The sequence below is a fragment of the Ylistrum balloti genome, unplaced genomic scaffold (assembly GCF_031769215.1).
Source record: "Ylistrum balloti isolate Yb309-2 unplaced genomic scaffold, AGI_CSIRO_Ybal_v1 Utg370766, whole genome shotgun sequence".
NCBI lineage: Eukaryota > Metazoa > Mollusca > Bivalvia > Pectinida > Pectinidae > Ylistrum > Ylistrum balloti.
Window position 1 is genome coordinate 598,955 of NW_026782449.1, and position 26,900 is coordinate 625,854.

At 38.8% G+C, this 26,900-nt stretch overlaps 1 protein-coding gene across 1 annotated transcript; it reads right to left on the reverse strand.

The window, feature by feature from the left end:
• Positions 1 to 4,651: 4,651 nt before the first annotated feature.
• LOC132558182 (DNA ligase 1-like) lies at positions 4,652 to 15,764 on the reverse strand. Its single transcript, XM_060222714.1, has 3 exons — positions 15,599 to 15,764; positions 5,436 to 5,543; positions 4,652 to 5,163 (listed from the first exon to the last, which is right to left on the reverse strand). The coding sequence occupies exons 1-3, from the start codon at positions 15,762 to 15,764 to the stop codon at positions 4,652 to 4,654; spliced, it is 786 nt and encodes a 261-aa protein (XP_060078697.1).
• Between the last annotated feature and the right edge of the window lie 11,136 nt (positions 15,765 to 26,900).

Genomic DNA, 26,900 nt, shown 5'->3' on the forward strand with positions numbered 1-26,900 from the left:
TGTAATAAAGAACCTAGAAGATTTTTAACAAAAGAAAGAATAAAATGGACACCAGTTCACCAAGCGTGGTCAGGGTAGCTGCAGTACATGTTACATGACATAGCAAGGACACGCTTGTTAATAACAAAAAGAAAGGTTTGATAAGTAACAGCAAGCATAACAAAGCACATATTAGTAAAAATAAAAACGGAACTAAAAATATATCCAGCGATTAGATCGGTACGACAGGGACAACATTAACACGCGCACATGCAACAGTACACGTGATTCGAACACCAATGATAGGTACAGGAGCCAGGAAGGAGAGAAAATCATCTACATCTTCTGTCTATGTACGTGTATGTTAATTACCTCAAGCAAACAGTACATAGAAGGTAATTGTTTACCACAGACGTTTACATCACGTCCACAAAACCTCTCTTATGCTGGTTTTAGATTGATGCTGTTGAGGTGAATTTTAAAGCATGATATGCTGGTACTTACATATACCATCCTAACAAAGGCTCAGTACCAGGATATCTCTGCTATGTTTTAGGTAAAAGATGTTTTAATCGTGAATTAATATTGTGAAACTTGAATGAATTATTTTATCATTGTTATTATGTAAAGTGTTATTTACCTATACACTAGTCCCATGACACTCTAGCAGTGAGTTTACTAAACGTCACGTCCGGTGAAATATATTGTATTTACAGACAGAACATAACTGAAATTATCTGTATTTTATAAGTTATAGGACGGGCCTCGATATCAATATGTGACACTGTTGTGTATGTGACTATATATATAACAGGGTTTTATATTGGTGCTGATTTTACTTCCGGTTTAACACCTGTCTTCTGTTAATCTGGGTTTTTTCGTCTTCCCTCCTGATTTACCAAAAGACTGACATAATTAGTCGGCTAGTCGTTAGGAGCCTGGAATGGCCTAAGGAGTTTTTACACGGCTGTACAATTACGTTGTAGAACCAGTACTTATGTACGGTAGTGCTTTATGGGGAACGGAGATGCATTTGGTTATAAATACACTGCAAAACAAAGCATGTTGCTTCTACCTAGGGGTTGGAATATATACTTCTAATGTCACTACTAGAGACAGAGACGTATATATCACATGTGTTATATATGTCTCTGATAGAGGTGATATGGGGCGGCGTTCGTGTCTATATAAACAGAATGTCTCGTGTGTGAAACTGTTGTGTAACATCCCTAGGCTCGAAGAGCATCAGTTACAGAGTGTTCATCTCAACAACGACAAGAATGTGGCACCCTGTAATACATGTGCTTGTTTTAGTTATTATATTTGTCTTTTATTCGTGTTCATTGGCGCAAGCGTCGGTTACTTTCGTTTTGTCAAATGTTTATATCTAGTAGGCCTGGAACAGGCATACTGTGTTGTTGGTTGCATACTGTACATGTGCTGGACACTGACTGACCACTTGACCTGTGACATGCGCTGTTCAATTCTATCTTCCTTTTCCCGCCTAACCGTTCCTTCCTTTATTACTTCTGATTTTGGGCTCGAACTGGAAAGACATGTTTTCTTCGTCTTACATTACTTTGATGTCCGTCGTGTCATATACAGAGTAAGTCTTCCATTTATATTGCAAATTGTTTATACCTATACAAATTATTCATAAAGATCATTTGTTTATCTATTTCAAGGCAGCAATTCAATTATTTTAGATTAATCTATATTTTCAGCTGATCTATCAGGATGAGATCAACATCTTTTTTAGAGTACGATATGTAATCCACTATTTCTGTTTAGGTCTTGGTATAAGTCATTTATGTCCCATGTAAATTAAAGTAGTGTGCAGCATATTTGTAATAAGCTACGTATAAGAGTAATTGTTCAGTTTTTTGTACTACAGAGAAACTATGTATTGTCAGTAACGTGAGTGGGAATGTTACTGTGTGTTGTTTCGTAAGTGTGTTTGCTTTAGGGTTCGTTCTAATACGAGTTTTACCATGTAAAGTAATATGATATTTGTATTATTTTAGGAATTTCGAAAGCTATGCATGTACTGTGAATTAAACAAATGTGGAATGACATCGTCTCGTTCGGTTTGTTGTAGAAGAAAACCCTAAATCCCGACTGTGCTACAGAATGCTACACAGTACAAAAGTCTGTGTGACGATATAGACACAGATAACCGCATATCTAACATAAACCTTTCATCAAAATCTGCAGTGAAAGAATTCTTACCGAAATTATCAGTAGACGATAGTCGTGAGTGGCAAGCTTAGCTTTCTGACGATTGTAGTAATATGCACGGAAACAAGCTTCGTACATAAAGACAGTTCACGAATGACGTTATTGTCGAACGTTACGTCAGAGTGGACATATCTAGATGTGCAGGCTCACTTCCTCTGGACGGGACGATACGCCAGACCGCCCTATCAACTAATGGACAGACTTTGTTCCAAATGTGACCACCATAAAATGGAGGATGAAAAACATTTTCTAATAGAATGCAATTTATATGATGACATAAGAAGCAGTCTTTTTGAAAAATGGTTTTCTGTCGTTGGCGGTTTCTGTAACACGGACAAGGATACTTAACTCATTAACATAATGAAAAGTGGTGATCTCCAGCCAACAATTACAAGCTTTGTTACAATGTTCTTCAATAGAAGATATTTATTTTCATAGAACTTAGTTATTAATCAGTAACTGTAAGTTACACTAGTATATATGACGATGGACATTTTATTAATCAGTATACACACTGATAAGATTTATCAGTAACTGTAAGTTGTAGTATATATGACGATGGACATTTCTACCTTTGATAGTCTAAGTAATACACACTGATATGATAGAACGGTAAGATTTATCAGTAACTGTAAGTTGTATTAGTATATATGACGATGGACATTTCTACCTTTGATAGTCTAAGTAATACACACTGATATGATAGAACGGTAAGATTTATCAGTAACTGTAAGTTGTATTAGTATATATGACGATGGACATTTCTACCTTTGATAGTCTAAGTAATACACACTGATATGATAGAACGGTAAGATTTATCAGTAACTGTAAGTTGTATTAGTATATATGACGATGGACATTTCTACCTTTGATAGTCTAAGTAATACACACTGATATGATAGAACGGTAAGATTTATCAGTAACTGTAAGTTGTATTAGTATATATGACGATGGACATTTCTACCTTTGATAGTCTAAGTAATACACACTGATATGATAGAACGGTAAGATTTATCAGTAACTGTAAGTTGTATTAGTATATATGACGATGGACATTTCTACCTTTGATAGTCTAAGTAATACACACTGATATGATAGAACGGTAAGATTTATCAGTAACTGTAAGTTGTATTAGTATATATGACGATGGATATTTCTACCTTTGATAGTCTAAGTAATACACACTGATATGATAGAACGGTAAGATTTATCAGTATCTGTAAGTTGTATTAGTATATATGACGATGGACATTTCTACCTTTGATAGTCTAAGTAATACACACTGATATGATAGAACGGTAAGATTTATCAGTAATTGTAAGTTACACTAGTATATATGTATATATTATAGTATTCAGTAATTGTAAATTACAGTATATATATATGAGTGTGTGTCGGATGTTTTACATCTCTGATATCTACAATGATATAATGGTTTAATTGACTGTGATTGATTTTAAGAATTTAAATCAGAGACCTAACTAACCAAGGAGATAAGCAATTACACATACGTCTCTGCAAATGACATTATGTATGTATGTATGTATGTATGTATGTATGTATGTATGTATGTGTATGTATGTATGTATGTATGTAGGTTGTATGTATATAGGTAGGTAGGTAGGTAGGTAGGTAGGTATGTATGTAGGTAGGTAGGTAGGTAGGTAGGTAGGTAGGTAGGTATGCATGTATGCATGTATGTATGTATGTATGTATGTATGTATGTATGTATGTATGTATGTATGTATGTATGTATGTATGTATGTATGTATGTTTGTATGTATGTATGTATGTATGTATGTATGTATGTATTTTTTTTAACTTTATTTATTTTACAATAATTGCGAAACAATTTTTTTCTCGACTCATACTTATCACTTTTGTAGGGTCGGATGTAGGCGCGCGAGGGGTCTTATTGTGGGGTAAACTTGAGTACCCGGGGAAAACCCACGTGGTCAGGCAGGTGAACCCATACCTTTTCTCGTCCGTTCCGGGAATCTCCGGAGGCTAGTTGAAAGGCGAGTGCGTTACCACTGCGCCATCCGACCATCCTACTATTATATTTGTAATAATTTTATCTAATTTATAAGTATGTTGATAATTCTCTCGCATATCACTGCGACCGGAGCAAACGTCTCGGATCAAGCAAAACCTGTCATTTCATTTAAGGAAGGAATGTTATGTAGTACATTATATATACACATCACAATAAGCAAGTTTGTATAAAGCGCTTCTGTGCGTTTGTCTTTGCTCCGTCTGTCTTTGCTCCGTCTGTCTTTTCTCCGTTTGTCTTTGCCCCGTCTGTCTTTTCTCGGTTGATCTTTTCTCGGTTTATCTTTGCTCCGTTTGTCTTTGCTTCGTTTTCTTTGCTCCTTTGTCTTTGCTTCGTCTGTCTTTTCTCCGTTTGTCTTTGTTCCGTCTGTCTTTTCTCGGTTTATCTTTTCTCGGTTGATCTTTGCTCCGTTTGTCTTTGCTTCGTTTTCTTTGCTCCGTTTGTCTTTGCTTCGTCTGTCTTTTCTCCGTTTGTCTTTGTTTCGTCGGTCTTTTCTCGGTTTATCTTTGCTCCGTCTGTCTTTGCTCCGTTTGTCTTTGCTCCGTTTGTCTTTGTTCCGTCTGTCTGTTCTCGGTTTGTCTTTGCTCCGTTTGTCTTTGTTCCGTCTGTCTTTTCTCGGTTGATCTTTGCTCCGTTTGTCTTTGCTTCGTTTTCTTTGCTCCGTTTGTCTTTGCTTCGTCTGTCTTTTCTCCGTTTGTCTTTGTTTCGTCGGTCTTTTCTCGGTTTATCTTTGCTCCGTCTGTCTTTGCTCCGTTTGTCTTTGCTCCGTTTGTCTTTGTTCCGTCTGTCTTTTCTCGGTTTGTCTTTGCTCCGTTTGTCTTTGTTCCGTCTGTCTTTTCTCGGTTTATCTTTGCTTCGTCTGTCTTTGCTCCGTTTGTCTTTGCTCCGTTGCTCTGTTTTACGTGAGACAATGACAGATGTCAAATTTAACTCTACGTGTAACAGTGAAAGGGCCTGTTTGTAATTCTGTTTTACGTGTAACATTGACAAGGGCCGCCTGTAACCCTGTTTTACGAGTTACAGCGACAAGGGCCGGCTGTAGCTCTGTTTTACGTCGAACAGTAACAAGGGCAGACTGTAACCCTGTTTTACGTGAAACAATGACAGATGTCAAATTTAACTCTACGTGTAACAGTGAAAGGGCCTGTTTGTAATTCTGTTTTACGTGTAACATTGACAAGGGCCGTCTGTAACCCTGTTTTACGAGTTACAGCGACAAGGGCCGGCTGTAGCTCTGTTTTACGTCGAACAGTAACAAGGGCAGACTGTAACCCTGTTTTACGTGAAACAATGACAGATGTCAACTTTAACTCTACGTGTAACAGTGAAAGGGCCTGTTTGTAACCCTGTTTTACGTGTAACATTAACAAGGGCCGACTGTAGCTCTGTTTTACGTGTAACAGTGACAAGGGCCGACTGTAATCCTGTTTTAAGTGTAAGCTTGTTTGAGCAACAAATAAAGTTAAATATCAGTTAATTATGAAAGTCGACGGAGAACACGGTACCATCCTTGTCTTTAAGAGTACTTCTCAGTCGGTTGTGTCTCTCGATCGTTTTAACATTTCTAGAATCCGTACGATCGATCAAGACAGTATTGTCTGATAGCATACAGTGGGATAAACGTAAAGAACACATTGAAAGGAGGCTAATTCAAACACTTGACAAATTACACAAGATCACCAAATAAATGTCCCTTTTCATAAATATCAATAAAGCATTTCCCCTCCGCCGCGGCGAGAGCTCATTTTCCTCCGTTAATTATCTACCTTACGAAAACTGTGGACATTGACTTGACTGGTAATATAATTTACCACGTACCCTACACTTAATTGTAAATCATATTTATATAAAAATGGAGTATCACAGGACACGAAACATTAAAGTGATTAACTTTATATCTGTCTACACGGTATATATCTCGTGTCCTACAAACACAGTCGAGCTTCAATAGACATTGTTAATGGGGCCCCATCTCGTGTCTTGGCAGGTCGTGTTAATGGTGCTTCAACGCACCGTCATAAGGCTGTGTTTATGGGGCTCCAAACTCCAGTGACATATTTGTATTACATGCCCAAAAAAGTACATGCTGTATGTGACATGCCGTGGGTAGTTATAGGAACTATCGTAATAGAGATGGAATTCCAAATTGGACTGACGATGTATGAGGCTCTATCACTACTTTCACGAAATACGTTTTAGCATTAAGGGGTCATGTCACTCAATAGATGATAGCTAAAGGCTGAAGAGAGAAGCCAATGTTGGGATAAAATAAATTTTGTTAGCAATGGTTGGGAGGTAATCTGTATCGAGTAAGAGATATTTGGATGAAACTGCTGAAGAGAGACTGAGACTATCCAGTCCAACTAACCCTACAAAATGTTTACAAATGTGTGGTGGCTCATACCTGACATTTCGTCTTTTCGCTTTGATTTCCGCGAAAAGACACCAGGAAAAAAATAAAAATAACTAATCTGCCAAAGCGAGAACACGCCAAAAAAGGTAAAAAGACGCTATTTAGACTTCACGCTTTGGCGTCTTTTACACCTCGCTTTTATGTCGTTTCTTTATTTCGCTTTCGCAGATTTTCGTCTTTTCGTTATTTTTCTTTGGCGGGTTTTCGTCTTTTCGTTATTTTGCTTTGGCAAGTTTTTCGTCTTTTCGTTATTTTTCTTTGGCAAGTTTTTCGTCTTTTCGTTATTTGGCTTTGGCGAGTTTCGTCTTTTCGTTATTTGGCTTTGGCGGGTTTCGTCTTTTCGTTATTTGGCTTTGGCGGGTTTCGTCTTTTCGTTATTTGGCTTTGGCGGGTTTCGTCTTTTCGTTTTTTTCATCATGCGTCTTTCCGCGGAAAACAAAGCGAAATTGTGAGGTTTAAGCGACCATAAAACAACACACTGATTGGTGTGTAATTGATCAACAGTGATGATTTTTCCATATCCTAATTCAAGGTCACATCACATTAGATATGGATGGTTTTTAGTTATTTTTAGACACACTTGAAAGTGAGGCTAGAATGTCATTGATCAATAATTTTTAAACATTGAGATTGACGTTATTTTAAAACGATGAAATGTTTTCTCTGTTCTAGATGGTGGGTTGGAACTTCTGGTTGCCAAGTTACCGTCAACTATCAATGACGTCAACTGTGACGCGTCTAGTGTGATCTGCGAGGTCGGGTAAGTGCGGGTGTTTAGTTTGTTGAAAAGTAAATTATTTTTATTCTTACTAGAAAACATTCTACAATATACTATACTGTCGTACACTGTACCAAGCACTAATTAGGTGCCTCCAGTAAAATCGCTCATGTTCATTGGAGTTTCTAAAATAGGAGCAAATTTCTTAGGCGCCCAACTCTACACCGTTCATATGTGTATGACATTTCGCCTACACAACACGTGCACGTCCCGAGAAAAATTCTTAAGGAAGTGGAGCACAGGTGCTCCGCACATAATTCTAAGCTAATATAAATGAAAAATTTTAATTGAATGATAATGAACTAAGGCTGAAAATCTCTTAGCTCCACATGAACAAATAAGATGTAACGTAGACTTGATAACCTTTACGTATCATGCATTGTATCTTCAAACTCCCTCATTGTTTTAGCATTAACAACACAGATAGGTAGGTTATTCCACACATCACTCTGTATAAGAATGAGGTTCTCCGTAACTCTGTGTTTTATCGATGTTTGTACATTATTTTAAATCGTGTACTCGTGTTATGTAGGTCTTTATCAATGGTAAATAGATTGGACATAGATTCTTTAATTAATAATTATTTTACAAAACTGTTATGTCCCATCCCATGCTACGGTACTTTAATATTGGATTTTTTATTGTTTTTTTTTAATCCTGGTACAAGTTAATCACCATCCACTAAATACTCTCATTTAGCAGTGTACAGGTTCCACGTGCTTGCTGTATGATTTTAGTGTTGTCTAACTCATGTCTTGTTCAAATGTTTAGATATGGATTCATGTATATATATCTGAAGGACTTTACAATGTCCAGTACTAAACTGGTTTTATCTTCACAAGTTTGTACAAGAGTCATTAAGCCTAGCTCCTTATCTGCCGTTATACATAAACATATGCTTTCTCAGGTCGCTATCCCCTGTTATACCTAAACTTATGCTTTCTAAGCTTGTTATCCGCCGTTATACCTAAACCTATGCTTTCTCAGCTTGTTATCTGCCGTTATACCTAAACCTATGCTTTCTCAGCTTGTTATCCGCCGGTATATCTAAACCTTTCCTTTGTCAGCTTATCCGCCGTTATACATAAACGTATGCTTTCTCAGTTCGTTATCCGCCGTAATACCCAAACCTATGCTTTCTTACCTTGTTATCCGCCGTTATACCTAAACCTATGCTTTCTCAGCTTGTTATCTGCCGTTATACCTAAACCTATGCTTTCTCAGCTTGTTATCCGCCGGTATATCTAAACCTTTCCTTTGTCAGCTTATCCGCCGTTATACATAAACGTATGCTTTCTCAGTTCGTTATCCGCCGTAATACCCAAACCTATGCTTTCTTACCTTGTTATCCGCCGTTATATCTAAACCTATGCATTATCAGCTTGTTATCCGCCGTTATACCTAAACCTGTGCTTTCTCAGCTTGTTATCCGCCGTTATACCTAAACCTATGCTTTCTCAGCCTGTTATCCGCCGTTATACCTAAACCTATGCTTTCTTAGCTTGTTATCCGCCGTTATACCTAAGCCTATGCTTTCTCAGCCTGTTATCCGCCGTTATACCTAAACCTATGCTTTCTCAGCTTGTTATCCGCCGTTATACCTAAACCTGTGCTTTCTCAGCTTGTTATCCGCCGGTATACCTAAGCCTATGCTTTCTCAGCCTGTTATCCGCCGTTATACCTAAACCTATGTTTTCTAAGCTTGTTATCCGCCGTTATACCTAAGCCTATGCTTTCTCAGCCTGTTATCCGCCGTTATACCTAAACCTATGCTTTCTCAGCTTGTTATCCGTCGTTATATCTAAACCTATGCTTTCTTAGCTTGTTATCCGCCGTTATACCTAAACCTATGCTTTCTCAGCCTGTTATCCGCCGTTATACCTAAACCTGTGCTTTCTCAGCTTGTTATCCGCCGTTATACCTAAACCTATGCTTTCTCAGCCTGTTATCCGCAGTTATACCTAAACCTATGCTTTCTCAGCTTGTTATCCGCAGTTATACCTAAACCTATGCTTTCTCAGCCTGTTATCCGCAGTTATACCTAAACCTATGCTTTCTCAGCCTGTTATCCGCAGTTATACCTAAACCTATGCTTTCTCAGCTAGTTATCCGCCGTTATACCTAAACCTATGCTTTCTCAGCTAGTTATCCGCCGTTATACCTAAACCTATGCTTTCTCCACCTTCTGGTCCACGAGATGATGACTTTACATGGAAAACATTGAGTTTATTTGGATGGAAGTTTTGTTGCCAGTTGCCTGATCATTCCGACAATATGATAACAATTTCGATGTCTTGGATTCGTTTGACTTACTTCTCATTTTTCTTACCATAAAGGTGATTTCACACAAATTAAATCAGAATTTCTCTCCACTGCTCGAAGCAGACGATGTAAAACTAAGCAGGTAACAATTCGGATTTTTTTCAGCGATTGTCAAATTTCAGTAAAAAAAAAACAATATTCTGTTCAGAGAGGCATTTTATAAAATTGAAATTCTCTCCAGAATGCCGTAAAATATTTATATCTACCTCTCTGTTTTATCTAACTACTTGACTTGAGGTAATACTTTTCTCTTTGTTTAGAGGAATAAAAATGTCCTTCATTTTTCCGAGTTCTTTTACACCTACCAATATCGTGACATCACAACATATACATGATCACACAAAACGATAACGACACAATAATGGCGACCATGCACTGGAGGGCGACAAACATTCACTGCATGTTAAATAGTTTGTTTCAATAGCCCTTCCGATTTGTTTTTGATCCAAGAGAGTTGTTCCGTTTTATAGGGAAGTAACTAGTAACACAGAGTTAATAAGAGAGGATGGGACAAACAAAATTGCATATTATACTGCAGATGTCGCTTTTTGAATCTCCCTTTTCCATCTATATCGATCTCCAAAGCACCGCCACATTTCAAGATCGAACGATCTGGTAAAATGTACGACATACTGACTCGTTTTCGGGCAAGGTAATCCGATAAACCTTATTTACAAACTTGTAACAGTCACATTTGTAATAGTGTTTTAAAGCCGGATACAAAATAATAGTTTATCTCCGGGATATCAGTGTAACGATCAACAGGATGACGACAATGCACTAACTCTTATTGTTTTAGCCTTAAAAGTGTAACATTTATTTTATATACAGTTAATATATACAAACAAGGCAAAGTATTCATGAATGATGTTGTTCGAGTTTTGAGAAAATATGATCTGTATGAAATGGTAAAAGAATGTTTAGCACGCGGATCTTTCCCTTCAAAGAGTAAATGGAAGAACAAAGTAAAATGTACAGTTCATTCATACGAAGAAAACTCGTGGAAAGAAAGAATGGATGATGACCGCGAGTTCTATAGATTTAAATTAATTCATAATAAACTAGCTCCACACATATTGTGGAAGCTATTAATTAAGTTTCCTCAGAATAAGGAATCCATAGGTAGTATTATGAAACTTATTGTGTCCATCAGAAATGTAAACACAGTTGAATTATGTCACAGATGTGGCCAAACGTATGAAGATGTGTATACTCATATAGTCTTACAGTGCAATTTTACTGAAGAAATTCGAGATCAATTATGGTGTCAAATGATCAATATCAGTGATCATGAGTTTAGCGTATATTTACATAATCACTCAGATTTTGACCTATTCCATATCTTGATTGGTGGACAAGTAATGTATGAATTGAATTTAAAAGAAATATCACAGTTTTACCTTAATTCAGTCCATTATATTTCAAAAATGCTTAAAGCATATTATGGCTAAAATGTATATGATACAAATTACATCTAAAGAATTATCATTAAGTGCAATATATATATATATGAGTAATGTAATTATGATACATCTTATATGTTACTTTGGTATTTTGTAACTATTTAATCATTATTATGCTTATGTTATAATAATCACTATTGCAAAAATGATGTACCTCAATGTTCCGATGTGATTTTGGAACGACTTAATTACTATAATTATCCTAATGTTATAATATCTTGGTAATAATTTTGATTTGCATGCCAATTCAGCGTTCTCTTTCACTAAATTAATGTTGTTCTTTTTGTGAAATCTTCTTAAAGGAGGAAATAAAGAGAATAATAATAATAACAATACTCAACGCAAATAGATTTTGGATTTTGAGAAAATAACTTTATGATTTATTTCCAGAACTCGTGATCTTATTATTTTGTGTATTGGGCATCAGAAAGTATACATACACAATATTGATACAAAACAGATTTATATTTACATATATATATATATAAAGAATATTTTTATGGTGTTTTTTTATCAAATTACTTTTATTATGGCTACACGTATGTCTTTTTTTTACAATAAATTTCTTGTTTTTAACCAAACAATTTCTCATTTAGAGTGTGGCCGATATGTACCGGTAGACTACTTTCCTCGGAGTGTGACGTGCAATTGTTTTTCGTTGCGATCACATATACGCTCGGTGTCTAGAGTGCAAAACATACCGAGATTGATGTAAAACATTTTTGATATTTTAATCACCATCTTCCATAACTTCCACAACTTGAGATGTTTTTTTTTTTTCGTTATGAAGGGCCTCTGGCGTCCATCGGCCGGAGGGATTATCGAGACACCTTAATTTACACCACCACTCTCGATTTAGATGTTTTATGATCTATGTATGTGATGTAATTTATGTATTTTTTGTGTCTTGTTAAAGGGACAGATTGCCTCGAATATTTGATGATGCGCCTGTCCGTACTGACGCTATTACTCCATTTATTATCTAGTCCAGTAATTTGTCTCCAACGAACATTTGTTTGTTGGGATCCAGTACCAATATTGGACCATACCGTCGATATTACTTACTAGATTCTATATATAGAAGGTCCAGTACCAATACTGGACCATACCGTCGGTATTACTTACTATATTCTATATATAGAAGATCCAGTACCAATACTGGACCATACCGTCGGTATTACTTACTATATTCTATATATAGAAGATCAAGTACCAATACTGGACCATACCGTCGGTATTACTTACTATATTCTATATATAGAAGGTCCAGTACCAATACTGGACCATACCGTCGGTATTACTTACTATATTCTATATATAGAAGGTCCAGTACCAATACTGGACCATACCGTCGGTATTACTTACTATATTCTATATATAGAAGATCCAGTACCAATACTGGACCATACCGTCGGTATTACTTACTATATTCTATATATAGAAGGTCCAGTACCAATACTGGACCATACCGTCGATATTACTTACTAGATTCTATATATAGAAGATCCAGTACCAATATTGGACCATACCGTCGACATTACTTACTAGATTCTATATATAGAAGATCCAGTACCAATATTGGACCATACCGTCGACATTACTTACTAGATTCTATATATAGAAGATCCAGTACCAATATTGGACCATACCGTCGACATTACTTACTAGATTCTATATATAGAAGATCCAGTACCAATACTGGACCATACCGTCGATATTACTTACTAGATTCTATATATAGAAGATCCAGTACCAATATTGGACCATACCGCCGATATTACTTACTAGATTCTATATATAGAAGATCCAGTACCAATATTGGACCATACCGTCGATATTACTTACTATATTCTATATATAGAAGATCCAGTACCAATATTGGACCATACCGTCGATATTACTTACTATATTCTATATATAGAAGATCCAGTAGCAATATTGGACCATACCGTCAATATTACGTACTAGATTCTATATATAGAAGATCCAGTACCAATATTGGACCATACCGTCGATATTACTTACTAGATTCTATATATAGAAGATCCAGTACCAATACTGGACCATACCGCCGATATATTACTATATATATCCAGTACCTACCATACCGTCGATACTAGATTCTATATATAGAAGATCCAGTACCAATATTGGACCATACCGCCGATATTACTTACTAGATTCTATATATAGAAGATCCAGTACCAATATTGGACCATACCGCCGATATTACTTACTAGATTCTATATATAGAAGATCCAGTACCAATATTGGACCATACCGTCGATATTACTTACTAGATTCTCTATATAGAAGATCCAGTACCAATATTGGACCATACCGTCGATATTACTTACTAGATTCTATATATAGAAGATCCAGTACCAATATTGGACCATACCGTCGATATTACTTACTATATTATATATATATAAATCTGTTCTGTATCCCTTGTTGGATGCACTGGTTTGACCGAGAGACGTGTAATTACAGGTTACACCCACCTATAGATTTTAGCACCAAGGACCTTTCTCTGATTCAGTCGTTATTACAAAACCTTAGGTGTATGGTTAAACTATTTTGGCCGAAAAGGGTCGTTGAGTATGTTTGATATTCAGAATTAACATATCACTATTGTGTAACAAAGACCAATAACTATTCCATGAAGATTTTTTATAGTTTGTCGATTGTTGTATATCAACTGACTCTGATACAAACATAATTTGTTTTATAAAGTACATTATTTGCAGCTAACCTTACAGTAGGTGGGGTGTCAGTATATTTTATAAGACAAAGCACCACTGGCATATCTCTACCTGTTTTTACTTGTTTTTACCTGTTTGTGCGACGGCAACTTTACAGCAGATGGGGTGTGTATACTTTTTATAGAACATTGAAACAGAATACCAATGACATGACTTTAACATGTACTCACGTGATCGCAGGTGCTTTGTCTATTTTACTAGTTGTTGGTGCTATATATTCTCTAATACTCCGAAATAACAAAAAGTTATTTGTCTCTGGAATGCCACAACTGACAAGGCCTGCAATCTACGTACTCTGACCGTGTCACCGGGGACACATGACGACAACTCTATTTTCTTGGCTTGTTAGACGGTTTTATTCTTGTTGGCACAGCAGGCATGCTACAGGAGACTGAACTGCCGATAATAATGTTTAACACAATAAAAGAAACGTTATATATAAACCAGATTTACAGACAGACGTCCAATAAGACACCATTTGTAATCTCTGTGTGTTTCTTTAGCAGAAAAGATAGAAATGGAGTGTGATGCTCTGACCAGACTGTTTTATCCGATTCCCTAGAAATCGGTATGCTTTGCAGTACATTTCTATAACAGCAAATGATACTATCAGTGACAACTGTAAGTCTCAATACTTCATTCTCGTTATGTGTTTGGAATTAGATCACTTCACGGCGCCACAACGGGGTCAATATGTTCCAACAAGCAATCATGTTTGCACTGTTGGATGTCGGAGAGCAAAATTCGAAAGTTTTCATGAAAAGAAGAGCAAATATGTATATTATCAAATTACATTCTAAAGTTATTTTATTTGTCCTGAGACTGTCGGAATTATCCGATTCATTCTCAGTGTGACAGAGAGTTCACCTATACAGTAATCGATGTCTCCAGAAGGCTGTTAATGGAGTATGACCAACAGGTGATTCCAAGCTATCCTCGATACTCCAGGGGTTACAATCACTCTCTGCACCCCCAGAACCATCCTCGATGCTCCAGGGGTTACAATCACTCTCTGCACCCCCAGAACCATCCTCGATACTCCAGGGGTTACAATCACTCTCTGCACCCCCAGAACCATCCTCGATACTCCAGGGGTTACGATCTCTCTCTCTTTGCAACCCCAGAACCATCCTCGACACTCCAGGGGTTACAAACACTATCTGCTTCTTTGCAACCCCAGAACCATCCTCGACACTCCAGGGGTTACAAACACTATCTGCATCCCAAGAAACATCCTCGATACTCAAGGGGTTACATTCACAATCTGCGTCCTTTGGAACCATCCTCGATACTCCAGGGGTTACGGTCACTATCTGCATCCCCGTAACCAACCTCGATACTCCAGGGTTTATGGTCACACTCTGCATCCACTGGAACCATCCTCGATACTCCAGGGGTTACGTTCACAATCTACATCCTGTGGAACCATCCTCGATACTCCAGGGCTTACGGTCACTATCTGCGTCCCCTGGAACCATCCTCGATACTCTAGGGGTTACGATCACACTCTGTACCCATGGAACCATCCTCGATACTCCAGGGGTTACGGTCACTATCTGAGTCCCCCGGAACCATCCTCGGTCACACTCTGCATCCCCGGGACCATCTTCGATACTCCAGGGATTACGATCTCTCTCTCTGCAACCCCAGAAGAATCCTCGATTCTCCAGGGGTTACGTTCACTATCTGCACCCCCAGAACCATCCTCGATACTCCAGGGGTTACGGTCACACTCTGCGTCCCCTGGAACCATCCTCGATACTCCAGGGGTTACGGTCACACTCTGCGTCCCCTTGAACCATCCTCGATACTCCAGGGGTTACAAACACTATCTGCATCCCCGAGACCATCCTCGATACTCCAGGGATTACAATCACTGTCCTCACCCCCCGGGACCATCCTCGATATTCTAGGTCTGTTTAAAAGGTGTACAGTGATCCAACATGCAGCCGATCTGTTTAAATGGTGTACAATGTTCCACCATGCAGCCGATCTGTTTAAATGATGTACAGTGTTCCAACATGTAGCCGATCTGTTTAATGGTGTCAATGTTCCAACATGTAGCCGATCTGTTTAAATGGTGTACAGTGTTCCAACATGTAGCCGATCTGTTTAAAAGGTGCACAATTTTTCAACATGTAGTCGATCTGTTTAAATGGTGTACAGTGTTCCACATGTAGCCGATCTGTTTAAATGGTGTACAGTGTTCCAACATGTAGCCGATCTGTTTAAAAGGTGTACAGTGTCCCAACATGTAGCCGATCTGTTTAAATGGTGTACAGTGTTCCAACATGTAGCCGATCTGTTTAAATGGTGTACAGTGTTCCAACATGTAGCCGATCTGTTTAAAAGGTGTACAGTGTCCCAACATGTAGCCGATCTGTTTAAATGGTTCACAGTGTTCCAACATGTAGCCGATCTGTTTAAATGGTGTGCATTGTTCCAACATGTAGCCGATCTGTTTAAATGGTGTACAATGTTCCAACATGTAGCCGATCTGTTTAAATGATGTACAGTGTTCCAACATGTAGCCGATCTGTTTAAATGGTGCACAGTGTTCCAACATGTAGCCGATCTGTTTAAAAGGTGCACAATGTTCCAACATGTAGCCGATCTGTTTAAAAGGTGCACAATGTTTCAACATGTAGTCGATCTGTTTAAATGGTGTACAGTGTCCCAACATATAGCCGATCTGTTTAAATGGTGCACAGTGTTCCAACATGTAGCCGATCTGTTTAAATGGTGTACATTGTTCCAACATGTAGCCGATCTGTTTAAATGATGTACAGTGTTCCAACATGTAGCCGATCTGTTTAAAAGGTGTACAGTGTCCCAACATGTAGCCGATCTGTTTAAATGATGTACAGTGTTCCAACATGTAGCCGATCTGTTTAAATGGTGTACAGTGTTCCAACATGTAGCATGGTTTTATTGATTAAAATGTCTCTGCGCTAACATTGATATTTCCCGATTATAGTCATCCATATTACGTGATTCCACTATGAATTAAGGAATTCAGTTGACCTGTAGATGACACAAACTTAATTCAAATTTGAGTTATAGCCGTCTCACAGCAGTGTACAGACACTAAATTCATGTGATTTAAAAAGGCCATTTTTAATGACAGCTAAATGGATCAAAAGTTTTTTTTATTATTATTTCTGAAAGCTCTGCAGATTCCTTAATCTATTTTCCTGTATTAGTAATACACAAAGTACACTCACGGGACCCCTCAAACCGTAATCACTTGTTTTATTTTTGAATAACACGTATCTAGTTGAGTGTATTTACACATTGTTGGTCTCGTGAAATGGATGTTATATTGTATAAAACCACTTTTCTTTTAGCATTAAATTTTCATCCTCCTAAAAGTTTTTTTCAATTTCTTTTAAGACGAGATTTTCACCCCCCATAAAGATTTCATTTTCTTTTAATGCTAAATCTTCATCTCCCATAAAGATTTCAATTTATTTTTACAGAAAAAAATGTAGATTTAAATGTATCCCTGCCCACAATCCAAAGAACAGTTCTATTGAGATCCTCCTAGATGTTACATGTAGTTCGCGTACCTTTCCTCCCTAGTTGTGTTTTAGGGTGCTCTGAAATAGTATCTAGAATGAAATGATGAAGACGATACGGTGACAACATTATTCTGTGATCCTGATCTTTTCTCCATGTTATGGACATTTGACACTACTTTATAAATTGTGGTCCATACACTTCATAAAAGCTGTACTCAGTGTTCTTGGATCAAATCAGGTGGCCCTTATATTTTATCTCTACTTTACCACATCGTTAGATTCTAAGCAAGTGTCACTATATCAACATCTTGTGTTTAATTTGTTATGTAGTGAGAGATGTAAGATTATCATACCTCATAGGAAATACTTGAGCTTTCATCTCGGACACAATCACCTCTGTAAATCATACATTTTCTTTCGTTTTATTTTGAAGTTTAAAGTCTTTTTATTTGTGTAGCATTTATATCATGAAATTAATTGGATTTTCCGTCCAACTCATGATTTCATTAGATGCTTTTTAAGCAAATTGTACAAAAGCATTTACTTATATCTTTATGGACTCGATTTCCCCAAAACATTCAACTGTCGCTATTTATTTGAGGAAATTCACGCTACCCTTGGGACGTCACAACAGGTTTGCGCCTGCGTTACACACTGTAAACAAACGAAACGGAAAAAAAAATGGAAGAGAAACAGTAAATCATTTGTTGTTTAGCCGACCTCTGGGCCTGTCTGGAAAGTGCGTAAAAAATACACAATTATAGTGTTAATAGAGACTTATTATAGTCTCACTATCCCTCGTGTCTAATTCTGTTGTTGTTGGGTTTTTTTTAATTAGAATATCGAAAACTAACGTGAAGAAAAGGTTTTATATAACGAGGTGTCAATTTCATGTCAGATCAAGGTGACAGATTCAGATCTGGGATTCCAAGGTCGTTGACAACTCACTTTATCGCTTAGGTTTGTAAACACGATAAGTTAACGTGGGCTAAAACCCAGGACGCATCGTCCTCTTGGGGACATGCCAGGAAAAACGCACTAAAAAGGCGTCGAGGTGAACAATCCATTGTATGGTATTGGAAACAAGGGATTAATCACTGACAGCACCTTATGTCGTCAAACTCCATCTTACCGCGTACACGTAGAATGTAAGAAATAAAAAGTTAACAAACCACGCAATACAATTTACATATTTTACTTGTAAAAAGACTATCAAATGACTCCTGAATGTACTAAAAGACATTTCGCGTTGGTGAGGTGAATAACATTTACAAGATCGTCGACAAAAAACAGCAATAATAAGTACAGAACTGGAATTTAATACCAGAGTACTTTATAGAGAGTATACAACAGACCACAGGTGACATCCTTTCCAGAGTACTTTATAGAGAGTATACAACAGACCACAGGTGACATCCTTTCCAGGGTACTTTATAGAGAGTATACAACAGACCACAGGTGACATCCTTTTCAGGGTACTTTATAGAGAGTATACAACAGACCACAGGTGACATCCTTTCCAGGGTACTTTATAGAGAGTATACAACAGACCACAGGTGACATCCTTTTCAGGGTACTTTATAGAGAGTATACAACAGACCACAGGTGACATCCTTTCCAGGGTACTTTATAGAGAGTATACAACAGACCACAGGTGACATCCTTTCCAGGGTACTTTATAGAGAGTATACAACAGACCACAGGTGACATCCTTTCCAGAGTACTTTATAGAGAGTATACAACAGACCACAGGTGACATCCTTTCCAGAGTACTTTATAGAGAGTATACAACAGACCACAGGTGACATCCTTTCCAGAGTACTTTATAGAGAGTATACAACAGACCACAGGTGACATCGTTTCCAGGGTACTTTATAGAGAGTATACAACAGACCACAGGTGACATCCTTTCCAGAGTACTTTATAGAGAGTATACAACAGACCACAGGTGACATCCTTTCCAGAGTACTTTATAGAGAGTATACAACAGACCACAGGTGACATCCTTTCCAGAGTACTTTATAGAGAGTATACAACAGACCACAGGTGACATCCTTTCCAGGGTACTTTATAGAGAGTATACAACAGACCACAGGTGACATCCTTTCCAGAGTACTTTATAGAGAGTATACAACAGACCACAGGTGACATCCTTTCCAGGGTACTTTATAGAGAGTATACAACAGACCACAGGTGACATCCTTTCCAGAGTACTTTATAGAGAGTATACAACAGACCACAGGTGACATCCTTTCCAGAGTACTTTATAGAGAGTATACAACAGACCACAGGTGACATCCTTTCCAGAGTACTTTATAGAGAGTATACAACAGACCACAGGTGACATCCTTTCCAGAGTACTTTATAGAGAGTATACAACAGACCACAGGTGACATCCTTTCCAGGGTACTTTATAGAGAGTATACAACAGACCACAGGTGACATCCTTTCCAGAGTACTTTATAGAGAGTATACAACAGACCACAGGTGACATCCTTTCCAGAGTACTTTATAGAGAGTATACAACAGACCACAGGTGACATCCTTTCCAGAGTACTTTATAGAGAGTATACAACAGACCACAGGTAACATCGTTTCCAGGGTACTTTATAGAGAGTATACAACAGACCACAGGTGACATCCTTTCCAGAGTACTTTATAGAGAGTATACAACAGACAACAGGTGACATCCTTTCCAGGGTACTTTATAGAGAGTATACAACAGACCACAGGTGACATCCTTTCCAGAGTACTTTATAGAGAGTATACAACAGACCACAGGTGACATCCTTTCCAGAGTACTTTATAGAGAGTATACAACAGACCACAGGTGACATCCTTTCCAGAGTACTTTATAGAGAGTATACAACAGACCACAGGTGACATCCTTTCCAGAGTACTTTATAGAGAGTATACAACAGACCACAGGTGACATCCTTTCCAGGGTACTTTATAGAGAGTATACAACAGACCACAGGTGACATCCTTTCCAGAGTACTTTATAGAGAGTATACAACAGACCACAGGTGACATCCTTTCCAGGGTACTTTATAGAGAGTATACAACAGACCACAGGTGACATCCTTTCCAGGGTACTTTATAGAGAGTATACAACAGACCACAGGTGACATCCTTTCCAGAGTACTTTATAGAGAGTATACAACAGACCACAGGTGGCATTCTTTCCAGAGTACTTTATAGAGAGTATACAACAGACCACAGGTGACATCCTTTCCAGAGTACTTTATAGAGAGTATACAACAGACCACAGGTGACATCCTTTCCAGGGTACTTTATAGAGAGTATACAACAGACCACAGGTGACATCCTTTCCAGAGTACTTTATAGAGAGTATACAACAGACCACAGGTGACATCCTTTCCAGGGTACTTTATAGAGAGTATACAACAGACCACAGGTGACATCTTTTCCAGGGTACTTTATAGAGAGTATACAACAGACCACAGGTGACATTCTTTCCAGGGTACTTTATAGAGAGTATACAACAGACCACAGGTGACATCCTTTCCAGGGTACTTTATAGAGAGTATACAACAGACCACAGGTGACATCCTTTCCAGGGTACTTTATAGAGAGTATACAACAGACCACAGGTGACATTCTTTCCAGGGTACTTTATAGAGAGTATACAACAGACCACAGGTGACATCCTTTCCAGAGTACTTTATAGAGAGTATACAACAGACAACAGGTGACATCCTTTCCAGAGTACTTTATAGAGAGTATACAACAGACAACAGGTGACATCCTTTCCAGAGTACTTTATAGAGAGTATACAACAGACCACAGGTGACATCCTTTCCAGAATACTTTATAGAGAGTATTCAACAGACCACAGGTGACATCCTTTCCAGAGTACTTTATAGAGAGTATACAACAGACCACAGGTGACATCCTTTCCAGAGTACTTTATAGAGAGTATACAACAGACCACAGGTGACATCCTTTCCAGAGTACTTTATAGAGAGTATACAACAGACCACAGGTGACATTCTTTCCAGGGTACTTTATAGAGAGTATACAACAGACGACAGGTAACATCGTTTCCAGGGTACTTTATAGAGAGTATACAACAGACCACAGGTGACATCCTTTCAGAGTACTTTATAGAGAGTATACAACAGACCACAGGTGACATCCTTTCCAGGGTACTTTATAGAGAGTATACAACAGACAACAGGTGACATCCTTTCCAGGGTACTTTATAGAGAGTATACAACAGACCACAGGTGACATTCTTTCCAGGGTACTTTATAGAGAGTATACAACAGACCACAGGTGACATCCTTTCCAGAGTACTTTATAGAGAGTATACAACAGACAACAGGTGACATCCTTTCCAGAGTACTTTATAGAGAGTATACAACAGACAACAGGTGACATCCTTTCCAGAGTACTTTATAGAGAGTATACAACAGACCACAGGTGACATCCTTTCCAGAATACTTTATAGAGAGTATACAACAGACCACAGGTGACATCCTTTCCAGGGTACTTTATAGAGAGTATACAACAGACAACAGGTGACATCCTTTCCAGAGTACTTTATAGAGAGTATACAACAGACAACAGGTGACATCGTTTCCAGGGTACTTTATAGAGAGTATACAACAGACCACAGGTGACATCCTTTCCAGAGTACTTTATAGAGAGTATACAACAGACCACAGGTGACATCCTTTCCAGAGTACTTTTCTTGTGTAATATTTCTAGACAAGACGTGTCATTAAAAACGTTTTCTCACGAAGACTTTTGCGATCGTATGACCAGACTGACATCAATTGTTCCCTAAGTCTCTTCCTCCGTACCAACAACACCAGACATGTAAATTTTGGTCAATCCAGCCCTTATATTCAGGACATGGCATTACTTTGTATTATCTAGTTTCTGATTGACAACATCTTCGTTGAATTTGGAGGTCCAACAGGTTTTTGGCACACTATACTGTGCCCCTGCTCGTTAGTGTGCCTGTTGGTTCCGTTGTACGATATAAAGCTGGACGTGTTTGATGCTCGTTAGTTTGCCTGTTGGTTCCGTTGTACGATATAAAGCTGGACGTGTTTGATGCTCGTTAGTTTGCCTGTTGGTTCCGTTGTACGATATAAAGCTGGACGTGTTTGATGCTCGTTAGTTTGCCTGTTGGTTCCGTTGTACGATATAAAGCTGGACGTGTTTGATGCTCGTTAGTTTGCCTGTTGGTTCCGTTGTACGATATAAAGCTGGACGTGTTTGATGCTGGTTAGTTTGCCTGTTGGTTCCGATGTACGATATAAAGCTGGACGTGTTTGAAGCTCGTTAGTTTGCCTGTTGGTTCCGTTGTACGATATAAAGCTGGACGTGTTTGATGCTCGTTAGTGTGCCTGTTGGTTCCGTTGTACGATATAAAGCTGGACGTGTTTGATGCTCGTTAGTTTGATATGAAGCTGGACGTGTTTGATTGTTAGTTCCTGTTGTTCCGATATATAAGCTGGACGTGTTTGATGCTCGTTCCGTTGTATAAAGCTGCCTGTTGGTTCCGTTGTACGATATAAAGCTGGACGTGTTTGATGCTCGTTAGTTTGCCTGTTGGTTCCGTTGTACGATATAAAGCTGGACGTGTTTGATGCTCGTTAGTTTGCCTGTTGGTTCCGTTGTACGATATAAAGCTGGACGTGTTTGATGCTCGTTAGTTTGCCTGTTGGTTCCGTTGTACGATATAAAGCTGGACGTGTTTGATGCTCGTTAGTTTGCCTGTTGGTTCCGTTGTACGATATGAAGCTGGACGTGTTTGATGCTCGTTAGTTTGCCTGTTGGTTCCGTTGTACGATATGAAGCTGGACGTGTTTGATGCTCGTTAGTTTGCCTGTTGGTTCCGTTGTACGATATAAAGCTGGACGTGTTTGATGCTCGTTAGTTTGCCTGTTGGTTCCGTTGTACGATATGAAGCTGGACGTGTTTGATGCTCGTTAGTTTGCCTGTTGGTTCCGATATGTACGTGTTTGATATAAAGCGTGTTTGGACGTGTTTGATATGAAGCTGGACGTGTTTGAGTTAGTTTGCCTGTTGGTTCCGTTGTACGATATAAAGCTGGACGTGTTTGATGCTCGTTAGTTTGCCTGTTGGTTCCGTTGTAATATATAAAGCTGGACGTGTTTGATGCTCGTTAGTGTGCCTGTTGGTTCCGTTGTACGATATAAAGCTGGACGTGTTTGATGCTCGTTAGTTTGCCTGTTGGTTCCGTTGTACGATATAAAGCTGGACGTGTTTGATGCTCGTTAGTTTGCCTGTTGGTTCCGTTGTACGATATGAAGCTGGACGTGTTTGATGCTCGTTAGTTTGCCTGTTGGTTCCGTTGTACGATATAAAGCTGGACGTGTTTGATGCTCGTTAGTTTACATGTTGGTTCCGTTGTACGATATAAAGCTGGACGTGTTTGATGCTCGTTAGTTTACCTGTTGGTTCCGTTGTACGATATAAAGCTGGACGTGTTTGATGCTCGTTAGTGTGCCTGTTGGTTCCGTTGTACGATATAAAGCTGGACGTGTTTGATGCTCGTTAGTTTGCCTGTTGGTTCCGTTGTACGATATAAAGCTGGACGTGTTTGATGCTCGTTAGTGTGCCTGTTGGTTCCGTTGTACGATATAAAGCTGGACGTGTTTGATGCTCGTTAGTGTGCCTGTTGGTTCCGTTGTACGATATAAAGCTGGACGTGTTTGATGCTCGTTAGTGTGCCTGTTGGTTCCGTTGTACGATATAAAGCTGGACGTGTTTGATGCTCGTTAGTTTGCCTGTTGGTTCCGTTGTACGATATAAAGCTGGACGTGTTTGATGCTCGTTAGTTTGCCTGTTGGTTCCGTTGTACGATATAAAGCTGGACGTGTTTGATGCTCGTTAGTTTACCTGTTGGTTCGTTGTACGATATAAAGCTGGACGTGTTTGATGCTCGTTAGTTTACCTGTTGGTTCCGTTGTACGATATGAAGCTGGACGTGTTTGATGCTGGTGAGTGTGCCTGTTGGTTCCGTTGTACGATATAAAGCTGGACGTGTTTGATGCTCGTTAGTTTGCCTGTTGGTTCCGTTGTACGATATCAAGCTGGACGTGTTTGATGCTCGTTAGTTTGCAGGTAGTTTTTGTTCCGTTGTACGATATAAAGCTGGACGTGTTTGATGCTCGTTAGTTTGCCTGTTGGTTCCGTTGTACGATATAAAGCTGGACGTGTTTGATGTTCGTTAGTTTGCCTGTTGGTTCCGTTGTACGATATAAAGCTGGACGTGTTTGATGCTCGTTAGTTTGCCTGTTGGTTCCGTTGTACGATATAAAGCTGGACGTGTTTGATGCTCGTTAGTTTGCCTGTTGGTTCCGTTGTACGATATAAAGCTGGACGTGTTTGATGCTCGTTAGTTTGCCTGTTGGTTCCGATATGAAGCTGGACGTGGTTGATACTCGTTAGTTTGCCTGTTGGTTCCGTTATACGATATAAAGCTGGACGTGTTTGATGCTCGTTACGTGTTTTGCTCGTTGATATTGTGTTCCGTTGTGATATGAAGCTGGATGTGTTTGATACTCGTTAGTTTGCCTGTTGGTTCCGTTGTACGATATAAAGCTGGACGTGTTTGATGCTCGTTGATATAAAGCTGGACGTGTTTGATGTTCGTTACTTTGCCTGTTGGTTCCGTCGTTGTATACCTTATTCTCATTTGTGAATGTGACATTACTTACTAGGTATGACAATACTTTACATGACGGGTGTTGTTGATGAAGCAGAAGACGCATACTTTTCCTGAACACCTGGTCTTATTCTCCTTGTATTTTTCAGGAGGTAAATCTTTCTTTTGTCCATACTCTGTCCCAGTTTTACGGAATTTTGGTTCAGATTATGATTATGATGCCAAGTCGGTATTTTATTGATTTTTTTTTTTACCTTAACTTAAAATGTCGAGTGTGAACAATAAAGAAGAAAACGTTTAAGCTTTAACGCACTTTATCTGATTGTTTTCTTCGAACAATGCGTCAATGTGTTCGATGTCATCAAGGTTCGTTGGAGAGTCCATATCAAAGTCAAAGGGTAAATGTCTTAGATTACCGTCCCAATTCCTTTCAGGGTAATTGAAAGTGTATCAGAAATGCAAACGTCATCTGGACGTTTAGTAGAAATTGACTATATTTTTGATATCATGAACGCGCCACCTCGAGGTGCGATGTGAATAGTTTTGTGGGAATGACCATGATCATTGCAGCACAATTACTCCACTTTCCTGGTAACATTGCTATTTGATCTGCGATAAACAAAATTCTAAAAGGATTTCATGTGCAAAGTCCATCTGAAAACACATCTCGACACGTTATAAAACTGTTAAAACGTCCTATTTATAAATATGTGACTATCTGAGGATGTAAAAATATTGAATTCTTAAATGTTACTGTAACGTGTTCGACATGTTAATAAAGCTTTAATGTTTGTACCGTACTTAAAACTGGGGTTGGGGGGGGGGGCAGGAGGGAGGATGTGGGGGGTGGGTGGTTGGAGGGAGGGGAACTACAAAGAAAAAAACCTGCATTTGGGACCGATTCGACAACGATACAGTTCAGCATTATAGTTTTAATGATGAATGCCTAGTCTGTAGTGGTAAATTACAACACACTTAGGACCTACCTGTACACTGTGTGATGTACTCAGGACCTACCTGTACACTGTGTGATGTACTCAGGACCTACCTGTACACTGTGTGATGTACTCAGGACCTACCTGTACACTGTGTGATGTACTCAGGACCTACCTGTACACTGTGTGATGTACTCAGGGCTACCGGTACACTGTGTGATGTACTCAGGACCTACCTGTACACTGTGTGATGTACTCAGGACCTACCTGTACACTGTGTGATGTACTCAGGACCTACCTGTACACTGTGTGATGTACTCAGGGCCTACCGGTACACTGTGTGTTGTAATCATGACCTACCTGTACACTGTGTGATGTACTCAGGACCTACCTGTACACTGTGTGATGTACTCAGGACCTACCTATACACTGTGTGATGTACTCAGGACCTACATGTACACTATGTGATGTACTAAGGACCTACCTATACACTGTGTGATGTACTCAGGACCTACCTGTACACTGTGTGGTGTACTCAGGACCTACCTGTACACTGTGTGATGTACTCCGGGCCTACCTGTACACTGTGTGATGTACTCAGGACCTACCTGTACACTGTGTGATGTACTCAGGACCTACCTGTACACTGTATGGTGTACTCAGGACCTACCTGTACACTGTGTGATGTACTCAGGGCCTACCTGTACACTGTGTTATGTACTCATGACCTACCTGTACACTGTGTGATGTACTCAGGACCTACC

What these genes read in the sequence shown, in the direction of transcription:
- LOC132558182 (XM_060222714.1), bottom strand. Translation starts at nt 15,764, where the DNA reads ATGGTTCCAGGGGACGCAGAGTGTGACCGTAACCCCTGGAGTATCGAG. An exon ending in GATGGTCCCGGGGATGCAGA is followed by an intron (nt 5,544 to 15,598) that starts GTGTGACCGAGG and finishes CACGTAAAACAG; the next exon opens with GGTTACAGTCTGCCCTTGTT. An exon ending in GGCCCTTGTCAATGTTACAC is followed by an intron (nt 5,164 to 5,435) that starts GTAAAACAGAAT and finishes CACGTAAAACAG; the next exon opens with AGCAACGGAGCAAAGACAAA.